General features: G+C 37.5%; 2 protein-coding genes and 1 pseudogene across 2 annotated transcripts; all 3 read left to right on the top strand.

The window, feature by feature from the left end:
- The first annotated feature begins 4,425 nt into the window (after positions 1–4,425).
- LOC134496610 (olfactory receptor 14A16-like) lies at positions 4,426–5,364 on the top strand. The gene has a single exon (XM_063302325.1). The coding sequence runs from the start codon at positions 4,426–4,428 to the stop codon at positions 5,362–5,364; it is 939 nt and encodes a 312-aa protein (XP_063158395.1).
- Positions 5,365–10,417: 5,053 nt separating this feature from the next.
- LOC134496609 (olfactory receptor 14I1-like) lies at positions 10,418–20,001 on the top strand (annotated as a pseudogene).
- A 234-nt stretch (positions 20,002–20,235) lies between these two features.
- On the top strand, positions 20,236–21,333 carry LOC134496608 (olfactory receptor 14J1-like). Its single transcript, XM_063302324.1, has 2 exons — positions 20,236–21,160; positions 21,278–21,333. Exons 1-2 carry the CDS (start codon positions 20,236–20,238, stop codon positions 21,331–21,333), a joined length of 981 nt encoding a protein of 326 aa, XP_063158394.1.
- The last annotated feature ends 4,255 nt before the right edge of the window (positions 21,334–25,588 follow it).

Below are 25,588 nucleotides of genomic sequence, written 5' to 3'. Positions count from 1 at the left end.
ACATTATTAGAGAAAAACAAAAAGAAAAAAAAGAGATACATGCTCCTGCATGCACAGAAAGCAAGGACCCAAGTTGTTTTCATGGACGCATAACCTTCTGTTTCTTTTGATGAAGCTTTCGGGGTATCTTAGTGTATGCAATGTATTGAATAGCAGAACTGTAAAGAAAAGAATTAGACAGAAAAAGGGGAGAATTATGAAGACTAGAACTAGAAAAAATAGGAGAGAGGAAATGAAAATTGCTGAGAAATGCTCTGTTATGCTGTAAACTTTTGAGACGGAGGAGGGAATGAAATGTTTTACCTATAGCAGCCCTTTTCATGTCTCTCTGAACTTGCAGTACTGAGTTTTATTTTGTGGCAAGGAATATATGAAGAGTAATCCTATTGTGGACAAAATGCATTTTTTTTTTAAAGCAAAAAATCCTATGTTCTCCCAAGTGACCAAAGAATATGTGAGGGGGGTGGGGGGATGGGAGGGTGAGGAGGGAAATTCCAATCCAGACAGAAATGATGAATCCCCAGAATTTTGCATCATCACCCTATCCAGTGTCCAGTACTGTGCCATGCTTACCACAGTTGTGACTATTAAACATTACATTTGCCTATCACTACTTTGAAAGATTGTGGATCATCATCATCATCAACAACAACTTTGTAGTAGAATAGTGCATCTATATATCCTCCTGAAAGAGTGAGGAGGGTAAAATCTACTTTAAGTATTCATATAACCTTCATCCTCTACATTTCTGAGGATGTGACTCCTTACTTGCAAGTCACATGTATCACTGAGGTAACTCTGGGTTGTTCATGTAACAGGGTTAATATGTATCACACATTTTTCATCAGTTTGGTTTCTAACATGAAATGCCAACTAAAAACGTAATGTAGGATAATATAGGTAGCCAGATAAAGTTTCCATGAAATAGTTCAAACATGTAAATTTATATGACTGTTTTATTATGAAAGCCTTTTCCTCAGGAAGATGTAGAAAAGCTAAAGGTTTGGATGCAAACCAAAGTGAATGCAGAATTGGGGTGGGTGGGATGGTGGGTAGGAATATGTCTAGTGTCCATAATGGGTCAAAAGTCAAAGGACCCAAGCAAGACATCTTTGTAAGAGAGCTCACATTGTCCAATCCACAATCACAAATTGTTCAATTTCAACTGGCAGAATAGAATATGCCCTATTCTAGCTGTGTTTATCACCAGGAGGAGTTTAGGAAAATAGGCATGATAAATTTTTGATTTAGTTTTGTGATTATTTTTTATCTTGCTTCTGGGTGGTGGGAGAAACCCTTCTTCCATCAACTTAAGGCTATTGTTCCAATCAACTGTATGAGTCAATGAGGTTGTAAGAATGGAAGGGCTGAGGTGACATAAGCAATATGTTAGCTCTTCTTAGGGTTCAAGCAACTTCTTCACTGAGGTGAAATGGGGAGGTGGAGTAATTTGCCCTCTGAAAAATCTCCATCTTATTGGGGAAGAAGTATAAAGAGACACTAATTGTTTATATAGATAATTTTAATAAGAATTTTGATTATAATTGTAAAATATAAAACAAACCAAACTTAAAGAAAGAAAAGAGAATAGAGAGAAGGAGTAAAATGCAAGAAAAAAAGAGAAAGGTATTATTTTTTTTATGTAGAGGAAAGATTTACAAGCCTGTAAAATATTGAAAACAACAACAAAAAATGAAAGAGATTTTTCAAGAATGGGATCAGAAAACAGTATCCACAATATCAATAATGTCAGCAATGATGTCTGCTTCTATGGATAGACTATATCCAAAAGATGTTATTGAAGAAATGACAGATGTAGAACAAATTTTAGTTGATATGGTCAAGATGGTATTGAAAGTGGATTTCAATACCATCTGACAGGTCAAGATAATTATTTAGAAAAGGATGTTTCACTGGATGTACAAAACAAACTGGCTGAGGTTTTGAACTTTAAAAGAGAAAATACAAATTACAAACCAGGAGAGTGACTTGGATATATTTTTTTTCCTATTGGCTTTATGAAAAATATATTTTTCTTTTTTCTTGCATGGCTTGCATGTAGGTGCACTGGGCATGCCCTGCCGATCGTGCAGTGACTCCAGGTCGTCTCTGCCCAGCACCCATTTTAAGACGTCCCGATTGACCCCATCCTTAAAACTATCAACTAAGTTTGATTGAGACCACTCAGGGACTTTGCCCGCTAAGGCTTCACATTCCAGGGCATAGTTGGCCACTGACCTGGGGCCCTGGATGAGATCCTTTAGCGCCTCTTTAGCCCTTGCCTTGGCCAGAGGATCCTCAAAATATAGCTTTAAGCCTAGCAAAAAGTCCTGAAAAGACTCAAGCTCAGGGGCTTTAGCCTCAGTCAACTGGACATACCAATCCGCCACTCTGCATTTCAGCTTGGTGGCAACTGCCTTTATCTTAGCCTTCTCAGAAAGGGAAGCAGGGTTCGAATTGCTCCATATAGCTCCTTGCATTAGTGAGGAAAAATGACTACATCAAATTTAACAGGAAAATACTTTGCCACCCCTCCTGCTGGTGCGGAGCCAGCGGCAGGTCAGATGGGGGGACCCCAGGTTACGATAGTGGACCTTCTTCGGGGCGGAGAGGCATCCCAAAGTTGTCTGCAGCCCCGTGTTGGAGGTAGTTCAGGGGGGGAGGATGGGGGATGGCTGATTAAAACCAGGGCTCCCATCATATCTCGCCTGGCCGCTCACCGCCAAAGACAGGATTTTCAACATGCATTCCATCGACTCAAGCTTCGCGTCCAACAGTCTCACCCTCTCAGGGGTGACAGATTCCTCGCATCATCGAATGCCAGTCTGTCTTCACAATGCTACTGCGGTAGATTCCACCTCGGGGGTCAGCAGGAAATGGAGCTTCCAGGAAGCCTGGGACGTCCCCGGCTGGGGTTCCCCCATCGTATCCCAGGTCATCTCCGGGGGGGAGCCAGTTGGTACCAGTTGCTCCGGCTCTCCCCCCTCGCTAGATTCCCCCAGCTCAGGGCTAGAGCTTGAACCCCTCAGGTAATACGAAATTTCAGGGGGGAGGGGGCTCGGTTCTCTGCTCTGGATTGCCGATTTGGGTAACTGGTTAGTCGTCTCCTCAAGCCCTGCTGACGCTGGTTTCGACTCTGCCATCGCTAACTTCTTCCCTCGCAAGAATTTTCTTGGTAGGAACTAGCGAGGTATATTAATAGATTCTCAGCTTTATGTAATGAATGCCTATTCCACAAATATTCTCAGACTCATAAGGTAAAATAAGATCTGGTTTATTATAGAATAGAATGCAGATACAAAGAAAGCTGAGAATGAGAAAAGTGCGCCTAAAATCAAACTAAATAACCCCCAATAAAAATGAAGTCCCCCCCCCCCCGCAATCATCTCAGATTCACAATCCCAGGGGATTGTTCCGCTGATCAACGAGTTCTGCTGATCAATGGGTAAAAGACCTTGAACAGAAAAGATAACCCAAACACATTCCATCTTAATGAACACAGATAGAGAGCTTGGTACAAGGTCCCTCAGCAGCTCTCTCCCAACCAGAAACGCCCGTCAGCGCCCTGGCATGTGAAACGTTATGATGTAGAATGCACATTGAAATGGTGAACATGACAAAAGGCTTGTTAAAACCTTTGAACTGAAGAATTCAGTGTGATGGGACAAAGAAGAAATGAAGAGAAATTAAATCCTGTGACAATATTTGAACTAAGGATTAAGACTGTTAGAAGTAAAGGGAAGGAATATAAATTTAGTTATTTGATCAAGGTTAAAACAAGATATCTTGTTACCTCTGGCAACACTTTATGGACTTTCTACTGAGACGACTACAAAGATGATGTTTTATTGATTTGTTTCTATATAAGACATGGCATATGTGAAGAAGAAATAAATGTTTGTAACATTAGACGGAGTAAGAGTCACTAATTTTTTTTATACTTTTTTGTGATAAAGGTTGGAAGACAGTTCTTGAGATATTTCTTTTTTCTTTATTTATTATAAACTGATTATTTATTTGTGTATTTATTTAAATGCACATATAATAGTTTCTTCATATGTCTGGCAGTTATTGCTGAAAATAACAGTTGACATAAATTTCCTAAAATTATTCCAATCAAAGGAGTCTGAAAGTCGAGCATTGAACTTGCTGTATAGATTAAAGAAAGTATGCATAAGGCTCTAAGAACACTTTCCCACACCTACATGGACTTAGGGCTGCTAAGTAAACTATGCTCCTGAGAAATGGGCCCTGGAGAATAATTACACACATCCCACAGATAAACCTCTGTTTTTATCTAGCACTCTCACATCAAAGGAAATTGTTTGAACATCATCCACTCCATTGTGAATAGTGCCACAGTTACCTGAGAAAAGGGTCCGAGGTTTGGCCTCCTGTACCAAGCTCTGAAGTCTACAAAGCAGAATGGAAAATAAGACAAGACCGAGTGAATTCCTTCTGCATGGATTCCCTGATACTGAGGAGCTACAGATGGTCCACATCATTGTTTTTTTCCTAATATATTTGGTGGCCCTCATGGAAAATCTCATCATCATCATGGTCATTGTTTATAGCCATCAGCTCCATTCACCCATGTATTTTTTCCTAGTCAATCTATCCTTGCAAGATCTTGGCTCCATCTCTGTCACAGTTCCAAAGTCACTGCTGAATTCCTTAATGAGCACTGAAACCATTTCTTACTCTGGATGCCTTTGCCAAGTTTTCTTCCTCATTTTCTTCATGCTGTCTCATTTCTTTCTCCTTGGTGTCATGGCATATGATCGTTATGTAGCCATCTGCAATCCATTGCGTTATGAGACTGTACTGAACAAAAAAGCCTGCATCCAAATGGCAACCAGTGCATGGATGGGTGGCTTGTTTTATTCAATGCTCTATGTGGTACTTTTATTGAGATTGGAGTTCTGTTCCAAAATCATCAATCAGTTCTTCTGTGAAATCCCTCAGTTACTCAAGGTCTCTTGCTCTGAGTCATATCTTGCAGTAGTCTGGGTTCTCATATTTAGTTCTTGTTTAGCTTTTCTATATTTTGCTCTAATTACTTTTTCTTATATTCAGATCTTCAGAGCAGTTTTGAGAATCCCATCCACCCAAGGGAAGCAAAAGGCTTTCTCTACCTGTTTACCCCATCTCATAGTCATTTGTTTGTTTCTGGTAAGTGGTAATTTTGCATACCTGAGACCCACATCCAGCTCCCCATCAACATCAGATATCTTGATTTCCATGTTTTACTGTGTGGTGCCTCCAGTCATGAATCCACTGATCTACAGCATGAGGAACAAGGAACTCAAAATGACATTCTGGAAGCTGATTCTCAGTATCTTTCCCAACACTTTTCAGAAATAATGTCAGTTATGTGTATTTTAGTATATGTTTTTAATTTCCTGACTTTTTTGAAGTATGCTTCAACTTTAGTGGTTGCATTAGTCATATGCATATTATTGAACAAATAAGATTATTTTGATTCAGTTGGTTAGGTTTTCTTCTTCTTAAATTGATGGAACTATAATGGTTTTATGTAGCATTAAAGCTAGTTTAATTGATTATTTTTGTACAGAAATATCTAGAAATATATTTTGTGATGTAAAGTAAATAGAGCTTATTAATAAACTCAATTCAATTCAATTGAGCAGTACAAGATACAATTCTATAAAAATATGCACATTAGCCATAAAATATGAGCCATCTAAATTAAAATAATTCTAAATTTGAGTTTACAAGTTCCAATTAAATGTTGAAATACATTTGGATCACCATGTAAGTGAGCCCCTTAATCAAGTTTAAAAACAATCTTATTTGCGTTACTATGGCTAATATTCTATCAGGTATAAGTGTCTATAAAAATATATGTAAAATATTAAAAGGAGTGATAAAAAGAGTAAAATATCTTATATAAAATGTGATATGTAGACCACAAAGTTACTACAAGGGATACATAACTACATTTTTCCAATCATAATCTGTCGTATCTTCATAGCAGCAGTGCAGAATCTGGCTACTTGCACCATGACAGTTGGATATTCATCTATAAGTAACATTTGCATAAAATCTATATCTTTCTGTCTATGGCATTTACTAGTCAAGGGTAATATTAGTTTGCTCCTGAGCTCTTTATAAAAAGGACAATGGAGAAGCACGTGGTCTGTGGTTTCTATCTCTCCATTGTTACAAGGGCACCACCTTGCAGCTATTGGGATTTTTTTGTATCTGCCTTCCCAGACTGCAGAAGGGAGTGCATGGCTTCAAGCTAGGGAGAAAGCTTTCTGCTGGCTAGGAATTTCAAGTTGAAAAGGGTAGTTAGCAGTATTGACAATATATTTATTATGCTCTGAAGCTAGGAAATGAGGGGCCTTCTGTAAGTCCATTTGTCTCTCTATATCCTTTATCCTTTGCTTCAGGGTCAATTTTGCCTGTTCATAATCCATCCTAAGAATTAAATCTGTAGAAAACCCTAGCTTTGTGAGGCTAAATGCAATATCCTTTAACCAAGAGGATTGGAAGTAATCTTGAAAAATGAGTGGGGCTAAACCTTGAGGATAGTGCTTGAGTTTTAGCCAAAGGTTCAGGAAGGCTAGACGGACTCTTGCCTCGACTTTTATCATGCCAACTTCCAATCGAAGTTGAGTGTTCAACACACATTTGGGCATTTGGAGTACTGCCCTAATAAATTTTGTACTGCACTCTTTCCAGAGGCATAATGCTTGAAGTCGGAGCACCAACGCAGGACCCGTAAAGGAGCTGGGCTAATGACTTTGCCTGGAAGAGCTTAAGAGCTGCTGGAATATAGTGTCCTCCTTTGCTTCAGAAAAACTTTAGAATGGCATTGGCTGATTTTTGTCCAGAATCAGCTGCATAATCAAAGTGAGGTTTCCTAGATCCAGTGGCATGTACAACTACCCCTGTGTATTTGAAGCTCGTCACTTGCTCTATTCTCTGCCCATTTATATACCAGGAGTGAAGTTTTGGCCTTTTGGCGAAGGTCATTATCTTTGTTTTCTGATAATTCATTTCTAACTGATTATTAATACAATATTGGGCCAAGGATGTCAAAGTTCTCTTGAGACCTATAAGAGTCCTAGAGAGTATGACCACATTGTCTGCATACAGCAGTAGGGCAATACTTCGATCCCCTAATTTAGGAGGATGGAAGTCTGGGTGACTTAGGCATCTTACCATGTCATTAATGTGAAACTTAAAAAGTAGAGGAGCCAAAATGCAGCCCTGTTTCACCCCCTTTTGTACTTTAATCAGCTTGGACAGTGACCCAGATCTATTGCACCTGACCTTCAAGGCCGTATCTGAGTGTAGGGCACGTATTAGGTAGAGAAGCCTGCTATCTATTGAGGTGGCTTCCAACTTCTCAGTTAACTTACTTACACCTTTTCTTTTAAAGGAGAAATGCCACCCATTCATTATTATTTGATTTATAATATCTAGCAATACAGAAAGTATATCTCAGATTTTGTCTCTATTTATATATGCATTTCTTTAAACATATTTTAAAATGGTTTTTATATCATACTATTTTATACTGTACACTTTTTTAAGCAATCATACATTTTTACTGATTCATTCATTTTAATTAAATTTGTATACCTGTCCAGAAATGCTATTACATGGCAAAAATGCTCCTGCATATATAGAAAGCAATTAGAAGAGTTGCTTTTATGTAACCACAACCTTCTGGTTTTTATGTTAGAGCTTTTTTGGGACTTCTGGTTGTGTGCAATATATTACATACAGACATACACTTTATTTTCAGCTATTGGTTTTAGCAAAATTCATTTAAAATAACAACAATATGTATCAATTCAACCCTTCCCCTCTAATATTTACAGTACTATTTATCAACACTTCTGTATCTTTCTTGTGGCCATTGCAAACAATGTGACTTCTTTTGTTACATGTTCATTCTCATCAGACAACAAAAAACAGATTTTTTTTTTCTAATTTCTCTGATTCAATTGGTTTAACAAAGGTATAAAGTCTAGCTCTTGGTTCTTGATATAATCTACAGTATAATAAATAGAGGGTCAGATCTTCCACCTGTGAGGTGTTACAAATGCATAGACTGTGTATAAATGGTATCCCTTTATATATTCCATCTAAATAAGCTGTTGGCATTGTTTGAAAATGAAGCTCTGTAAAAGCTTGTCTCAATGGCTGGGATATGGAAGACTGTAAGTAATATAACATTCCTTGTCTATTTTTAAAACGCCGGTACCACTTAGCCACCCTAAGCTTATATACCTGGTCTCTATCCTGACTAAAATCTTTAAAAAAATAAATAGTCCCTCAATAGTGTATGATAATTTGTATCACTAAACTGTTCCTGATCTAGAATAGTTGAGAAAATAATTTTTGACATGAAATAGCTCATCTGTTATTATCAAATTGTTCATATATTAATCAAAAAAAAAAAAATAGAAAAGGGGAAGAACAACTGAAAATTACTGAAAGACATTATTTTGGGCTGTGAAGTCTGAAAATGGGGAGGGATAATCAGATGTTTCATCTATAGCAGGCCTTTTCCTCTGATTCTAGACGTGGAGGTATACTTCCACAATTCTGTTAGTCATTCTTCTGAAGAGGAGATAAAAGTCTTTTTCCAATAAAAACATATTTTATCCTTGTGACTGGAGTAATATACCAATGGTAAAACATCTTGTACCAGTTCTCTCTAATATTAAAAGTAAATTTAATGTGCTTTTCCAGTGAAATTCCCACAGTTGCATCTCTATAACTGTATTCATATTCTGCATCCATTTAATCATATAACCTTTGACTTGTTTGGGTTATGAGCTGTATTTCACAAGTAAATTATAAATTGTTCCTAACAAATGTTCAATATTATGTCATATAAGATTTTCAAACTCAGTCAAATTTCTCAGTGTCCCCCCTTGTTTCCATAATTCTTTTGTTGTTCGGCTGTTTTTCTGAAAGTATTTGAATCAATTAAGTGTAAAATAAAACTATGTAGTAATATAGGCCATAAATAGCTGCTTCCAATTTGGTAAATATTACTGAATAGATCTTTATTGTTTTATGTCAAGAAAATTCATAAATACTTTACTTTGTTAGAGGTAGCATTAAAGCCTGTTAATCAATACACAAATTGCCTTTCATCTCCATTCATGTTCCACATCACCATTTCAGTTTTGTCTTTATTGATTCATTAACCTGACACTGAACCATATTGTTGTATGTGTTCCATCAATGCTATTAATGAATCACTATGTTGAGTGATTTTCAGTACAATATTGTCAGCAAATAATTTCAATTTATGTTCCAGTGTATTTAATTTGAGTCCTGGGATTCTATTTTTTGATGTATTTGAATTGCCAGTAGTTCTAGCATTAATAAAATTAGAGAAGGACAACTGCATTGCTGTGAAGTAAGGACATTCAGTACAATTTTAGCTTTTGGTTCTTTATGAATATTCTGTATCAATTTAGAAAAAAAAAAATAGGGTCACAGCCCGAAAGAAAGAAAAGAAAAGAAAAGAAAAGAAAAGAAAAGAAAAGAAAAGAAAAGAAAAGAAAAGAAAAGAAAAGATATTCCTACAACTACTGAGGATAGCAACCTGATAGAAAAATAGAGCTAATTTATACTCAGAATGAGTATGGCTGAACTCACAATCATTCAAGCCACTGACCCTTTAGACGGAGAGCCCTCTGGAGGAATGAATTTCTCAATTTCTCTTACTCCCTCATTAATTCTTGGAAACTTAAAAAAAAATGTTTTTGTTCTATTTATAAAGATTTTTTTTTCACAAATTATCAAATGGAGGTAAGCACAGTATAGAGAACATCATTCTAATATAGCAGTTAGAGATGGAAAGATAAATTATGAAGAGAAAGAGATGGACAGCTTCCCTAATTGTGTAACACTTCCAGGATTGACCATATTTCAGGATACAGTATATTATTTGTATACTGTCTTTAGAAAAAAGATCTTTATATTTCACTTTTCTTATCTATGAAACACTAATTTCTATGTTTTTTTCCTCACAGTTATGAAGAAATTCAAAAAGATATCTTCCTAATAATGATAATGATAATGATAATGATAATGATAATGATAATGATAATGATAATGATAATGATAACCAAATCACGGATCACTGAGTTAGACTACAAAATACTGTCATGACTGCTGTTAAATATATCCCCCCCCCAAAAAAAAAACCCACCACCACATAGAAACTAAAGCAACATAATTGAAGAGTAAGCAAGTGATGTTGTAGCTCAAAATGTTTTCTGTAAATTTGCAAATAGAGACTTAATTTTACTGAAAGTTGATCAGCTGTTCATAAAATCCATTCAAAGTGAACTGAATGGAAACTATTTATCTTTGCTACTTTTTTTCTGCCTAGATCTATCATGATTCATGAGTAAGAATGGATAACAACACATCTGTCTTCTTTCTTTTGCAATTTCCAAAGGTTTGGGAGCTACAGATTATATAAATAGCTTTACTACTAATACTATATTTAATGACAGTAACAGGAGACCTTCTCATCATCTCTGCTGTTCTTTTTGTCCACCACCTTCACACCCCTATGTACTTCTTCCTGGTGAATTTAGCCATGCAAGACATTGGTTCAGTATCAGTCATTATTCCCAAAGCTATTTTTAATTCACTTACTAATAAAAGGCATATTTCTTACTCAGGTTGTGTTGCTCAAGTCCTCTTGTTTGTCTTCTTCCTGGGCTCCAATATTGCCCCGCTCACTGTCATGGCATATGACCAGTATGTTGCCATTTGCTATCCTTTACAATATGAAATGATAATGAACAGGAAGGCCTGCAGCAAAATGATTGGCAGTGTATGGACTGCCACTTTTCTCAATGCTGCATTGCACACTACTGAAAAATTTACTACTCCTTTCTGCTCTAATACTGTCAATCAATTTTACTGTGAAATCCCACATTTACTTAAGATTGCCTGCTCTGGTTTATATGCAACTGAAATTGGAGTTGTAGTGTTCAGTGCTATATTATCAGCTGGTTGTTTTGTTTTTATAGTTATTACTTATGTGGAGATCTTCTCTGCTGTTCTGAAAATCCCTTCTCCTAAAGGAAGGAAAAAGGCCATCTCCACTTGCTTACCACACCTCATTGTCTTCTTTATATTTTTGTTCAGTTTCCTTTGCTTATCTAAGACCCACTTCTAATAGACCATCACACTATGATTTCATAATTACAATAATTTATTCCATACTTCCACCCATGCTGAATACATTAATCTATAGCATGAGAAACAAGGACATCAAAAATGCTCTTTCAAAACTTCTTAGGCTGTGGTCATTTGTTTTTGAAAACCATGAACTGTGGATCAGCTTCATCTCTGTTAATGGGGGAATAAAAAAAAAAAGAGAGAGAGAGAGAGAGAGAGAGAGAGAGAGAGAGAGGCATAGGGGCTAAAACTAATCATTACATCCCCTATTACCTTCAGTTGAAAAGATGATGATGACAAGAACAACAATAATGTTGAAGAAGATGCAGATGATGAGATGAAACTTGATTTTTTTCCATGAAGATGTTTAAAATAAACTTTTGTCTTTTATTTGACGTTTCAACTTCAGAGGTAATCCTAAAGACACCAATTTTAAAATGAAATTAGAACAAGACATATTAGAAAAGATGTATATACATAAACTATTATATATTTAGAAGGAAGCAGAGTTGATATGTATTTGAAAATAAAATAAATTGGTCTCTGTTTGTTTGTTTGTTTGTTTTAAGATAGACTGTTTGCAAAATGTATATATTAGGAGATGACTTAGAAGAAAATAAATATTTGTATTTAGGTGTATTTTTTAAAGTCACAAAATTCTGAAAAGCCAAATAAGAAACTGATTGTAATGATTGCCTATTCTAACACAGTGTCAGACTCACAGGCCTGATTCAAGGATACCTGATTTATTAAAGAACAGTAAGCAGGATCACAAAGAAAGCTGAGAATGATGAAAGCACACCAAATTCAAACTAAAAACCCTCGGTGCAAACGAAATCCCTCCCCCCATAGAATCTTCTCAAGTTCACAATCCCAGATGCTCCTAACAGTCTCTGATGGTCTGCGGGAAAAGTCCTTGAACAGATAACATAACCCAAACACATTCCTTTGTACTGATTTGACATACAGAGCTTGGTACAAGGTCTCACAGCAGCTCCCTCCCAAAGAGAAACACATGTCAGCGCCATGGCATGTGAAATGTTACGATGTATAAACTACATTGAATCAGTGAACATGACATACTGCCCCCCCCCAAATAAAGAATACATTAAGCAGCAGGCTTCAAAGGGTAAGCAAGGTGGAAACGGCAAACTAAATCAGGAGCATTAACATGGTGGGCAGACACCTATTCAGGATGAGGAAAGTGTTTCCATTGGACCAGATACTGAAGGGTGCCTCGAAGCTTTCGAGAATCAACAATGTCCTTGACTTCAAAGTGTTGTTGGCCGTCAATCATAATTGGAGCAGGAGGAGGAGGTTGAGGGTGCCAGCGTGAGGAGTGGTGCATAGGCTTAAGCAAGCTGCAATGGAAAACAGGGTGTAAGCATTTCAAATTGTGAGGCAGTTCCAATTTAACAGTAACTGGATTGACAAGACCAACAATAGGAAAAGGGCCAATGAATTTGGGAGCAAGTTTTTTAGAGGGTTGTGGAGATTTGATAAATTTAGTAGACAGATACACCTGATCCCCAACTTTGAAGTTGTGTTGTAAAGAATGATGCTTATCAGCTTGAGACTTGTAAGCAGCCTGGGCATCAGCCAAAGCTTGTTGAATTACCGGCCAGGAATCAGAGAGTTTAACAGCCCAGTCAGGTGCAGAACATGTTTGGGAAGGGGGCCGTGGCAGTTCAGGGATGGGAACAAAGTTGTGACCGGAAACTACATGAAAAGGGGTTTGTCCGGTACTTTGATGCACAGCATTGTTGTAAGCAACTTCAGCAAAAGGTATTAACTCCACCCAATCGTCCTGATGGTAGTTAATCTATGCTCTTAGAAATTGTTCAAGAGTGGCATTTAAAATCTCAGTAGAACCATCAGTTTCAGGATGGGATGATGTGGACAGGGCTTGTTTGGTGCCAATCAGTTTTAAAAATGATTTCCAAAATTGGGAAGTAAACTGTGTGCTGCGCTCACTGACCAAATGGGAGCGGCTACCGTGGAGGCAGTAGATGTGGAGGAGAAACAGGTGCATCAATTGTGGGGCTGATAGGATGGATGCACATGGAATGAAATGAACTTGTTTAGAGAAAAAAACTTTTACCACCAAAATGACAGTTTTCTTCTGACTGGGAGGTAGGTCTACAATGAAATCCATAGAAATCTCATCCCAGGGTTGGGATGGACTAGCCACTGGCTGTAAAAGCCCCTGTGGTTTCCCTCCTTTTCATTTTGACATGGCACAAACAGGGCAGGAAGCAACATAGTTTTTTACATCACGTCTTAAGGTCGGCCACCAAAATTGACGGCAAACCAAATGCAATGTTTTGACAAAACCAAAGTTTCCAGCAAGTTTATCATCATGGGAATGCTGCAAAACATTGGCTCTTAACATTTCAGGCACATAAAGGCGGTGTTCCACCCACGCCAGACTGTTTTCAAAATAAATATTGTCTCTATTAGCTAGCAACTAAGTGTCAGTTTTCAGTGCCTGGAGAAAGTCCTTCTGTAACTGACAAGGAACTTGCATTTTCTGCTTCCCAGGCTGGGCTTGGGGCGGAGTTGCCTGCGCACGGGTCTGGCTCTGAGTAACAGCAACCAAGCCCAATTGTGGTTCAGTGAGAACAGTTCCAACCACATCTGCCACCTGGTCAAGGTCCTGAGGTAAACATGACAAGGCATCAGCTAGAAAGTTTTTCTTTCCTGGAATAAATTTTAACTGGAAATTGAAACGGCTGAAAAACTGAGCCCAGCAAATCTGTTTAGGGCTGAGACGTTGTGCAGGGCTTCTAAATTCCTGTGATCAGTCCAAATCTCAAAAGGGCATTTAGCGCTTTCAAGGAGATGGTGCCAGGTTTCTAAAGCTGCTTTTACAGCAAATGTCTCTGTTTCCCAAACATGCCAATGGCATTCTGTTTCAGAAAATTTCCTGGACAGATATGCGCAGGGTTTTAAGCAATTTTCTGAATCCCTTTGTAATAAAATAGCCCCAATGGAGGAGTCAGAAGCATCAACTTGGACCACAAAAGGGTGCTCAGGATCAGGTTGCTGTAGAATGGGTTCAGCAGCAAAAAGGGTTTTTAGTTTTTCAAATGCTGCCTGACATTCAGGTGTACAGTTCAGCACTGCCCCAGGGTTTTTTACTTTGTGGGTTTCCCCCAAGCCCTTGGTACAGAACAAATCAGTAAGGGGCAGAGCAATCTCAGCGAACCCCTGGATGAATTGCCAATAGAAATTACTGAACCCTAGGAAACTTTGTAATTGCCTCCAGGTGTGGGGGCGTTCCCAACTGAGAATGGCCTGAATTTTAGCAGGGTCCATTTCTATACCCTGGTCAGACACTCGATAGCCCAGATAGTCAAGTTGGGTTTTGTGAAACTCACATTTGGAAAGCTTGGCATAGAGTTTGGCATCTCTAAGCTTGTGTAACACCTGTTGGAGGAGGTGTTCATGTTCCTCCTCTGTTTCAGTGTAAATGAGGACATCATCTAAATAAACCAGAACCCCTTTAAACAAATGATCATATAATACTTCATTAATCAATTTGATGAAAACTCTGGGCTCCCCCACCAACACAAAAGGAAGGATTTTGTATTGAAATGACCCTAGTGGGCAATTAAAAGCAGTTTTCCACTCATTTCCAGCTTTTATGTGAATGCGGAAGTAGGCTTCACGAAGATTGAGCTTGGAGAAAATCTTGCCCTTTGACAAGTGAGCTAACATGTACTTCATGATGGGTAGAGGGTACTTGTTGAGAATTGAGACAGAATTTAACCCTCAATAGTCCATACAGAGTTGAAGCGTGCCGTCTTTCTTTTCCTGGAATAACACAGGAGCCCCAACTGGGGAATTAGCAGGTTCAATAAACCCCCTTGACAGATTTTTGTCAATGAAGTCCCATAATACCTCAAACTCTGTCTGAGTCATCAGATAAATTTTCAGCTTCAGCAATTGAGCATTGGGGACCAACTCTATTGCATAGTCAGAAAATGAATACTGTCCTTCCTCTAATCACCCTGTATATTACCTGACAGTAATAATTTACCTGACATTAAACATAAGGTAACCAGGAAAAATGGAGAACTATTCACAATGACCAATAAATCATAAGATTTGAAGGATTGGAAAAATGTTTCCTCAATAATGGTATAAAACAGTTGATTTTAATAACAGAATTGGCACTCTCTAAATAAATTCTACACTGATAATAGTTAGCATGGGGTGGTGGGATGTATACATTCAGCCTATAATTACTCTGAGTTTTGTCTCCCATTCCTGCCTAAAATAACTAACATTATCCATATCTATTACTTATTCTCAATAGACAGCATTTGTTTGTTACACATGAACCAATGGGGATGGAATTGAAATCAGTCAGATCCTGTCCTAACAGTGAGACATACGCTGAGACGAGGAGTAGTTCTCTAATGTTATTACTGCTACATAAACAGAAAATCCTAACAAACTGAAGAAGTGTGGGAAAAACCCAGACATATAAACCCCAAAGGCTAAGGCCGGCCTGATCTGTGTCTCTTTGAATGGCTGCTTAATTCCTCAGTGCTACGCATGCGCTTTACAGCCTGGATGGGAGCCCCTTCCTGCTCACCATCCTTACTCATGACAGATCACATTTCAGGGAGGCTATTAGACTGCAAGAGGTCAACAGTTGAACTCTTCAGGTACATACCATTCAACCTCCAGAGTGCATCCACAGTTCAGTGCCTAGTATCAGGTCAGGACATTAGTTTCTTTAAAAGGTGAATTGGAAATCCAAAGCTAGTTTAAAGAAAAATGCAAGTAAATTATGGTTTGTATATGTAAAACACAATATTTTAGAGGTTGTTTTTTTAAAAAAATAGCAATGAAGATATTTAAATTAGATATTCGTTTGTATTGTTACTGAGGAATAGTTTCAAAGTGCTTTTTCATTATCATTTATAAACACACATACTGTATATGGAATATTAGTTTCAATTCAAGTTTAATGAGATCAGATGTAATTCATGACATGGTCCTATCTCATATTTCTCCTGGTCATCATCATGTTTCAGAATGTCTTTCCTTCATGCAGTTTAAAAGCTGAAAGCAGCCTAGGTTTTAAAGTGTTTACTTTTTCAGAGTTTTTTGTATAATATTCAGAGTAGTATGTGTAGGGACAAGTAAAGGCCCTTCTCCATTATCTCTATATGGACATATCAGATACAAGGAAATAAAATCAGTACACATGTCAGTACATCCTAGGATGGGGAAGTGACCAGTTAATATTTTAAAAGACCATATTGAACACAATGTATCTTTGGCTGTACAAAAATGTAACGTTTAAGAACCAAAACAAAAGCATACATACTGTACATACAGTATATACAGTATCTACAAAGATCAGAACTGTGCAGGCAATGGTTTTCCCTGTGACACTGCATGGAAGTGAAAGTTGGACTTCGAAGAAAGAGGATAGAAATAGTACTGATGTTTTTCAACTTCAGTGTTGGAGAGTACCATGGACAGCCAAGAAAACAAACAAATGGATCATCAAACAAATCAAATAGACTCTGGTCTGTAACCATAATAAACTACTTCTATCTCTATCTCTCTCTACTTTTTTTTTAATCCATTCAATTGTATTCAATTCTTGGAGACTGCCTGGAGAAATCCCTGCAGTTTTCTTGGCAAGGTTTTTCAAAAGTGGTTTGCTATTGCCTCCTTCCTAGGGCTGAAAAAAGTGACTGGCCCAAGGTCACCCAGCTGACTTTCTGCCTAAGGCAAGACTAGAACTCATGGTCTCTCAGTTTCTAGCCTGATGCCTTAACCACTACACCAAACTGGCTCTAGATCTAGATCTAGATCTAGACTGATAGAGCAATACATCTATAGACCTATAGACCTATCGATCTAATCAATTAGAATTCAAAGCACAATAACCTGCCTTAAATTACCATAATTTGGACATATTATATGAAAACCTAGTTCTGCTGAGAATTTTATAATGCTGAGAACAATGGAAAAAAGAATAGTGGAAGACCAGCAGGAAAGTAGATAGATTTAATTAGAGTGATGATGGGTATACCATTAGAAAAGATCCAGGCTGGTGACAGATCATACTGAAGAACACTTATCTATGTGGTCACTAAGAGTCAACACTGTTTTGATGGCACATAATTATTTAACATCAATTATCCTGGAAAGGTCATCCCCAGGCCTCTCATTACTGGGGTGCCACAGAGTTCCATTCCCTCTCCCCTCCTTTTCAACATCTACATGAAACTGCTGGGTGAGGTTATCCACCAGTTTGGATCTGGTACCATCAATATGCTGATGATACCAGATTATATCCTTTGACTCCTGACAGCCAAGTGAGGCTGTCACAATTATCTCCCAGTGTCTGTGCAGGTTTGGATGAAGAGGAACCATCTCCAACTCAATCCTCAAGACTCAGTGGCTGTGGGTGTTTGAACCACCCAGATCTGGGGATATTCCAATTGTGACCTTGGATGGGATTGTACTTCCCCATTCAAGGATGGTGTGCAGTTTGGACTCACAACAGCTGCTTTTGCCCAGCTTCATCTGGTGTACCAGTTCTTCCCTTTCCTAGATCAAGGGGCCCTTCAGATAGTCACTCAGACTCTGGTCACTTCATGGCTTGACTACTGCAACGTGCTGTACATGTGGCTGCCCTTGAAGTCCACCTGGAAGCTTCATATGGTCCAGAATACAGCAGTGCAGGAAGTAATGGGCATGCCTTGGTATGCCATGTAACACCACATTGCAAGCTGCACTGATTGCCAGTTTGCTTCCAGGTGTTATTCAAGTTACTGCTCACTACCTATAAAGTCCTACATGGCATAGGGCCCGGTTACTTGAGGGACCACCTGTCTCCCACAGTATCTGCCTGACCAGTTCAATCTGGCAAGGTTGTTGCACTCTGGGTTCCAGTGATTAAACAATGCCACATATTGAGGCCCTGGAAGTGCATCTTCCCTGAACAAGCGCCTGCCCTCTGGAATGAAGTTCTCCCCCAAAATTTGAAGAGCTCCCACCCTACTGGTATTTTGAAGGGCCTTAAAGGCCTGGAAATTCCCCCAGGAGTTTGGAGAGAATAACTGATGCCCTTTTCTTCCTTTCTGTTCCTCCCTGGGTTTATTTTCTTTCCTATCATGGTTATTTTCTCTTGTGCTGTTTTTGTGTTTTTTATATTATTCTTTCTTTTTAAATGTTTTAACAATTGTAAACTGCCCAGATACTTAACTACCCATCTCCAACATAAAATAGAAACTGTGTGTCAGAAGGAGCTTACATTCTACCCGTAGCCTCATTCTAAAAGATATTCAGATGGAAGCCTTTTAGGTTTTCCTTATGAGAAAGATGTACTTCTGGGCTATTTTGATGTACCCTCTGCTGTTATCAAGTTTGTAAAATCAGGACATCAGCATTTTCCCCCTGTAGAATTCTTCACTTAAAATAATACAGACCTTTGGGAAGCATCCCACAGAGCATAAAAAACCTCCAATCCACTGAGGCTGTATTATACTGCCAATGGAGACCAACTCTTCTTATATTTCATGGGAAAGGCTGGAGAAATTGGGTAAGATCCCATTCATGGCTCCACAGGATACAATTTTAACAATGGCTGCACAGAAAAAAATAAGAAAGAAATAAAGAAAGAAAAATAAAGAAATCTGCATGAATATACATGGTGAGTTACTCCCTTTTACCTTGAATTATTATATATTTATTTCTCCATTTTTCCCTGCAAATATTCAACCTAGGCTTTCCTACCTTTTTTCTTGTAGTTCTAAGTCTAGTTAAAATAGTTTAGAAATATTACAGTTTTTATAATCATTATTTTTCTGGAAGTTTTATTTTGGAAATGAAATGAAAATAATATAAGTAGAAGAGATATAATAGATTGGAATAATCTAAAAATAAAGTGTTATGCATTACCTTTTTTCCCATGTTGCTTCTCATTAGCATAGCAGACATAATCTACTAAATTTAAAAACTACTAAATTTAAAGACTGAGCTTAACTTCTATTGATTAGAAGATTCAGCATGTTTTCATTCAACCTAGTTTCAGATCAATGGATGTGAACCAATTAAGACATTTTGTCTGTATTTAATCTGAATCTAATTGATTCAACAACTAATTCAGATGATGGTCTGAACCAGACCAGAACTTATTTATATGCATCTCTGATGTTTCTTTTTCCAAATCCATAAGCAGCTGAAGTAGGTTCTGAATTGAAACAGGTCTTCAGAATTTCCTGTCTACATTTCACACAATAGGACTAAGAAATAGTCATCATTTGGAGGTTTTCCTAATTCTTTATTTGGAGACTTCCAAAATGTTAAAAAGCATCTTTTGTGGTGGTGTTTTTTTTTCCCAGAAAAAAAAAAAAAAAGTTAAAATACATGCTCCATCAGCATTTGCCAAATGCATTTTATGTGGCTAATCCCCCCCAAAAAGGGAAAATGTTGCTTTTAGAGCTCTATAGCTCTATAGCTCACATCATGACAGAAAAATAGAGGGTGTAGGTATCTCAGTATGGCTGACTTCCAATATGTTCAAACCATAGGAACTTTACATATAACTATCCTCTAGAGGAATTAATTTCTCAACTTCTACTTTTCTGCTTTTCATTTTTTTAACCTCTACAATTCTTTTTGCTCTGGTTCTTGAAGAAAAATGCTGAATTATACTACACTGAAATCTGGGGTCAACTGAAATGGAGAGGAGCAATACAATTGAAGAAGATGGAAATTTTCCCAGAAATTATGAAGATAAAGGGATTGCTGACAGCTATAAAACTGTAATACTGATATCATGGAATACATAGCAATTTGAATCCAAATTTTGGACAGCAGAATATTGAATTCAATCTGTCTTGATAAAAAGTTATCTCTGCTTCACTTTTCTTTGCCAAAAGATTTAATGGAAGTTTATATACATTGAACAGATGTTATTCATATCATTCTAAATGCACTGAATAGAAGAAATTTTATTTGCCCTCCCTTCGGTTCTAGGGATATCATGATTCAAGATTAAAAATGGATAACCACACATCTGAGTTTATTCTCTTGGAATTCTCAAAGGTTTTGGATCTACAAGTTATGTATGTAGCTTTATTCTTGATACTGTATTTAATGACAGTAACAGGGAACCTTCTCATCATCACTGCTGTTGGTTTTGATTACCACCTTCACACACCCATGTACTTCTTTGTGATGAACTTAGCCATGCAGGACATTGGTTCAGTTTCAGTCATTGTCCCCAAAGCTGTTTTAAATTCTCTTATGAATATCAGGCATATTTCCTATTCAGGGTGTGTTGCCCAAGTCCTCTTTTTTGTCTTCTTTCTTGGCTCTGATGTTGCTCTTCTGACTGTCATGGCCTATGATCGGTATGTTGCCATTTGCAATCCTTTACAATATGAAATGATAATGAACAGAAAGGCTTGCTCCATGATGGTTGGCAGTGTGTGGATTGCTAGTTTTCTCAGTGCTACATTACACACTATTGAAACATTTACAACTCCTTTCTGCTCTAATATTATCAATCAGTTCTACTGTGAAATCCCACATTTACTTAAGATTGCCTGCTCTGATAGATATATAAATGAAATTGGAGTTTTAGTGTTCAATGCTATATTAGGGTTTGGTTGTTTTGTCTTCATTGTTATTACCTATGTGAAGATCTTCTCTGCTGTTCTGAGAATTCCTTCAGTTCAAGGAAGAGAAAAGGCCTTCTCCACTTGCCTACCACACCTCACTGTCTTCTCCATATTTTTGTTCACTGTTTCCTTTGCTTACCTAAGACCTACTTCTAACAGACCATCACATCTTGATTTTATAATTACAATACTGTATTCCATAATTCCTCCCATGCTGAATCCATTAATCTACAGCATGAGAAACAAAGACCTCAAAGCTACTCTATCAAAACTTCTGTGGTTATCTGTTTTGAGAAAACCTGGTAAATTAGTAAAAAATCTAATTTTTCATATGTTAATGGAAAATAATAGAAGGGGACATAGGAAATAAGATTAAAGTTAACTTCCTGAACATTTACACCCTTTCTTAATGTAAAAAGGTCATCATTATGCAGATGATGATGATGATGTGAAATTTGAGTCATTTCCAGAATAAATTTAAACTAAACAAGTGTTTTTTTTTTCACCTTCAGAAGTAATCCTGAAGACACCAGCTGTAAAATGAAATGAAACTAGAGAAATTAGAGAAAACACATAAAGAATCTATATATTAGGATAAAGCAGAGATGAAATACATTTGAAAATAACGTAAACTAGTGTTTGTTTCTTTAGGGTATTAGGAAATGCCTTTAAGAAAAGTAAAAATATTTATGTGGGCTTTAAAATATCACAATTTTTTTTAAAGAACAAATAAGAAACTGAGGGGAAATGAATATTCCATTATCTCTAATCTTCCTGTATTTTATTCAACATTAATAATTACCTAACATTAACAATAAGATGACCAGGAAAATTTTATTTTCCGTACTGGAAATAATTAACTTAGAAATAATATGCATACTTCTTAAATTATGAAGGATTCAAATAATGTGTCTTCACAATGTTTTAAAGCAGTTTGTTTCATAGATAATTCACATGTCCAAAGAATTATTATAGATGGTAATAGATAGCGAGGGAGGCATGAGGTACATTCAGCCTGTAATTACTCCAATACTCATGTTCTGTTTCTTTCTTATTTCCATATCTATTGTTAAATTTCAATAGATTGCTTGCTTGGTTTGTGTAAATGAATAGGAATAGATTTGAGTCCAGTCTGATTCCATTTTAGGGAGGCTGAAAAAGCACATGAGTTCAATTGTTGAACTCTTGAGATGCACACCATTCTACCTCTAGCATGTATCCACAGAATATTCTCTTCATTGTCTGGTGGCAAATCAGGAGGTAAGTTCCTTTTAAGAAAGTGAATTGGGAATCCACAAATAGTTTAGAGAAAAATGTTTTTCAGTCTTGTTCTCCTGTCAAAATAAAATTAGTAAGAAAAGCACATATGAGTGGACATCATTGCTTAGCAATAGTCAAGACTAATGAGATCAGATTTAAAATATTACCTGTTTCTGTCAACATTTTCCCTTGGCCATTTCACTTTTTGGAACATGGTCCCTTCATGCAGTTCAGTATCAAAAAGCAAACAAATCTAAGAATGTTAATCTTCCTATCATTTTCCTTCTATTATAGTAGAAAATAATTGATAGCAGACATTTGGTGTTTCCCCTCTAGAGTCTGTAATCAACTTTTCCATGTGGACTGCAGCCCCAGTATTTCTGGTGGTCTCCCATCCAAATAGACACCTGGTCTAGTCTGCCTGCCTTAGCTTGCCTTGGCTACTGAGATCAGCCAAGGCTGGACAAATGCTGCTGCCTAGCCAGGCATGTCTGAGAATGGCTTGCAGGTTCCAGCCAGTAGAGACTGTCATCTAGCGGGACCCAGGATGAGGGCCTTTTCTGCTGCTGCACCTGCCCTGTGGAATATCATTCTCCCTGAGGTCAGGCTGGCCCTGACCTTGATGGCCTTTTGGAAGGGCTTGAAGACCTGTCTTTGCCATCAGGTCTGGGGATCAGACAGTGGTGCGGAACCCTTAAAATGGCTGTACTATTCTTGAATGGCTGTGCTCTCCTGGTGACTGACCTGTATGGCTTTTAATTATTGTAATTGTTTTTAGTGTTTGTTATGGGGCAATGTGGCTCAGTGGTTAAGACATCAGGCTTGTCGACTGGAAGGTTGCAAGTTCAGCAGTTCAAAACCCAAGCATGGCATGAAGGAGTGAGCTCCCACAGTCACCCCAGCTCTTGCCAGCCTAGCAATGTGAAAGAATGCAAATGCGAGTAGATAAATAGGTACCGCTTTGCAGGTCCACAACTGGGGGGGGGAAGCGGGGCATGTGCCCTGGGCGCCCCACTGGGGGGGTGTCAAAATGGACACTGGGGGGGCACCAAAATGGACACAGAATCCATGTTTGCCCCGGGTAACACAGACCCTAGTTGCAGGCCTGCCACTTCGGCAGGAAGATAACAGCATTCCATGACTGTCATGCTGGCCACGTGACTGTGGAAATGTCTTCAGACAACACTGGCTCTTCAGCCATGAAACAGAGATGAGCACCACCCCCTAGTGTTGGACATGACTAAATGTGAACCTTTATTTTTTTTAGTGTTTGTATCATTTGTATGGCTATTCTATTTTTTTGGTATTGTTCATGTTTTAATTGTAAGCCACCCAGGGTCACCAATTTGAGGTGGGAAGCTATATAAATTGAATAAATATATAAATAAAATAACAAAATATATGACATGGTCCAGCCCATTATAGATTATTACACTATTTACCTGACTATCAAATGTGTGCCCTATAGAGAATTATAGCCTTAGTTATAATTGTAATATTTACAATGGTTTAATGGTTAACTTGAAGATGTATACTCAGTTATTTACTCTGGTCTTGACTACTGGCATGGTTCTTCTATGAATTAAAATCTCATGTTTCCATTATTGCATAGCAATAATATTTGAAACCAACTGTAGCTGAGTTGCCAAAGAAAGGCAAGGAGCTAATGGAGTGTACTCATTTCCCTAGTGCATTTCCCTCTCATTTTTTTAAGTGAAAAAAGGATATAGGCCATTAACTAGTAGTAGGTGGGTTAATCTGACTCTTATTTCCTACATCTCTCCTTTTTGGACATGATATTAGCATAGCACAATACAACTGTTTATCCCAATTCTTAATGAATGGTATCAGCATACCTTGATCTCAGACCCTGGATCACAAATTAGCCACCTGGTATAGGGAATTAAAATGGCATTGTTAGGCATATTTTTAAAATCTTTCCACGTATGATGGATTATTGGTGGCAGGTATAGCAGTGTCTGAGAAGATACATTTATTGTTGATAGGATTTCTCCTCACCCACCATTATAGGTTCTATTCATGTATTTTTGTGTTTATTATTTTCTTTTCTTCTTTTTTCTTTTTTGTTAGCCACCCACAGTCATTGCAGTAAGATGGGTAGCCATATAAATTGCATTTATAGTAACTAACTAATTAGCTAAATAAAGAAATAATCATAAGAACAGAAGTGGTTAATTCAGGGGATAGGGATGGAGGGAGATAATACATAGCTAGATTTCCTACTTCACCCCCTCTTCCTACATAGGATCCTAGTAAAGTTCTGCACCCAAGCTGGCTTTGAAGTTCATCCACTGTTACTTATGGGAATCCTGACAGCTGAACAGACATAAGGTGAACAGACATAAGGTGACATAAGGTGAACCCTAATTCTATCTTTAATATTATTCATACCTCTTATACCTACAATGACTTATCTAAGAACTTAGAGAAACTTTTCCAGAAGGCCTTGAAGATGTGGTTTTGTCAACAGGCTTGGGGACCCCAGGTCACTTCAGAGCCAATCAAGTGGCTGATATGAATATGTTTGTTGCCACTATGGGGTATGTGTTGTGTTTTTATGTTTTTTTTTTTAATTCTGCAAGCTGCCCGGAGTCACCAGGTATGAGTTGGGTGGCCTTATAAATTTATTTAATAATAATAATAATAATAATAATAATAATAATAATAATAATAATCTGTCTCCCACTTGTATGTTCATTATAACCCATCCTCTACTGCTGCTTCATAGCAAAACACTAGAGTTAGTAGTTGTTTGCATATTCTGGTTATAGGTCATCATCCACATTCACTGAAATATTAAGCTGCAGAGGAGCCACCAAAGAACAGGGAGCTGCAAGAGATTCAGGCAAGCTAACGTTCACACTAAGAAGCTGGAACAGTTCAGGATCTCATGCAAAACTCCATATGCCAATTTTTAAATTTCTACAAATCCGAAATGGAAAGGCACAGTTTTTAGATTTTTGTTGAAACAAACTAGTCTGCCTTTATCAAGGCAGAATACTTTCAGTCTATATCTATCTTAGTTCTGAACCTGATACCATCCTTGTATGCCATTATTTTTAAAAGGCCTATATGTAGTGTCTCATTTATTACAGATAACAGTACAATATATTGTAGAACTAACAAAACATTGTCTTGAGTTTAAATAATAATAAAATATTTAATCTCCCATTTCACAATTTAAAATAGGAGAATATATGATGGAAGGGTCCAATAACTTAGCATCATTAACCTTACACTAAAACACAATACAATAGAGTACTTAATATCTAACACAAATTTACTGCATAACTATTTTAATATATTTTCTCCCATCACAAGTCTACTAATCATGAGAACAGGTTATTAATTTTCCTGTAGAATTCTTCAGCTAACAGGGACCAAAAAAGTTCAATCCACAGTGACAATCTTAAACTGCCAATGGAGGCCACTTTTAAAAACATCTTTGG

This window comes from Candoia aspera, chromosome 4 (genome assembly GCF_035149785.1).
Source record: "Candoia aspera isolate rCanAsp1 chromosome 4, rCanAsp1.hap2, whole genome shotgun sequence".
NCBI lineage: Eukaryota > Metazoa > Chordata > Lepidosauria > Squamata > Boidae > Candoia > Candoia aspera.
The sequence above is the reverse complement of the archived record's forward strand: the minus strand, read 5'-3'. Positions and strand labels throughout refer to the sequence as shown.

Excerpts from the sequence above, each read along its gene's own strand:
- LOC134496608 (XM_063302324.1), top strand. The coding sequence starts at position 20,236 with ATGGATAACCACACATCTGAGTTTATTCTCTTGGAATTCTCAAAGGTT. Across the intron at positions 21,161-21,277 it reads ATCTGTTTTGAGAAAACCTG|GTCATCATTATGCAGATGAT; the intron begins GTAAATTAGTAA and ends TAATGTAAAAAG.
- LOC134496610 (XM_063302325.1), top strand. The coding sequence starts at position 4,426 with ATGGAAAATAAGACAAGACCGAGTGAATTCCTTCTGCATGGATTCCCT.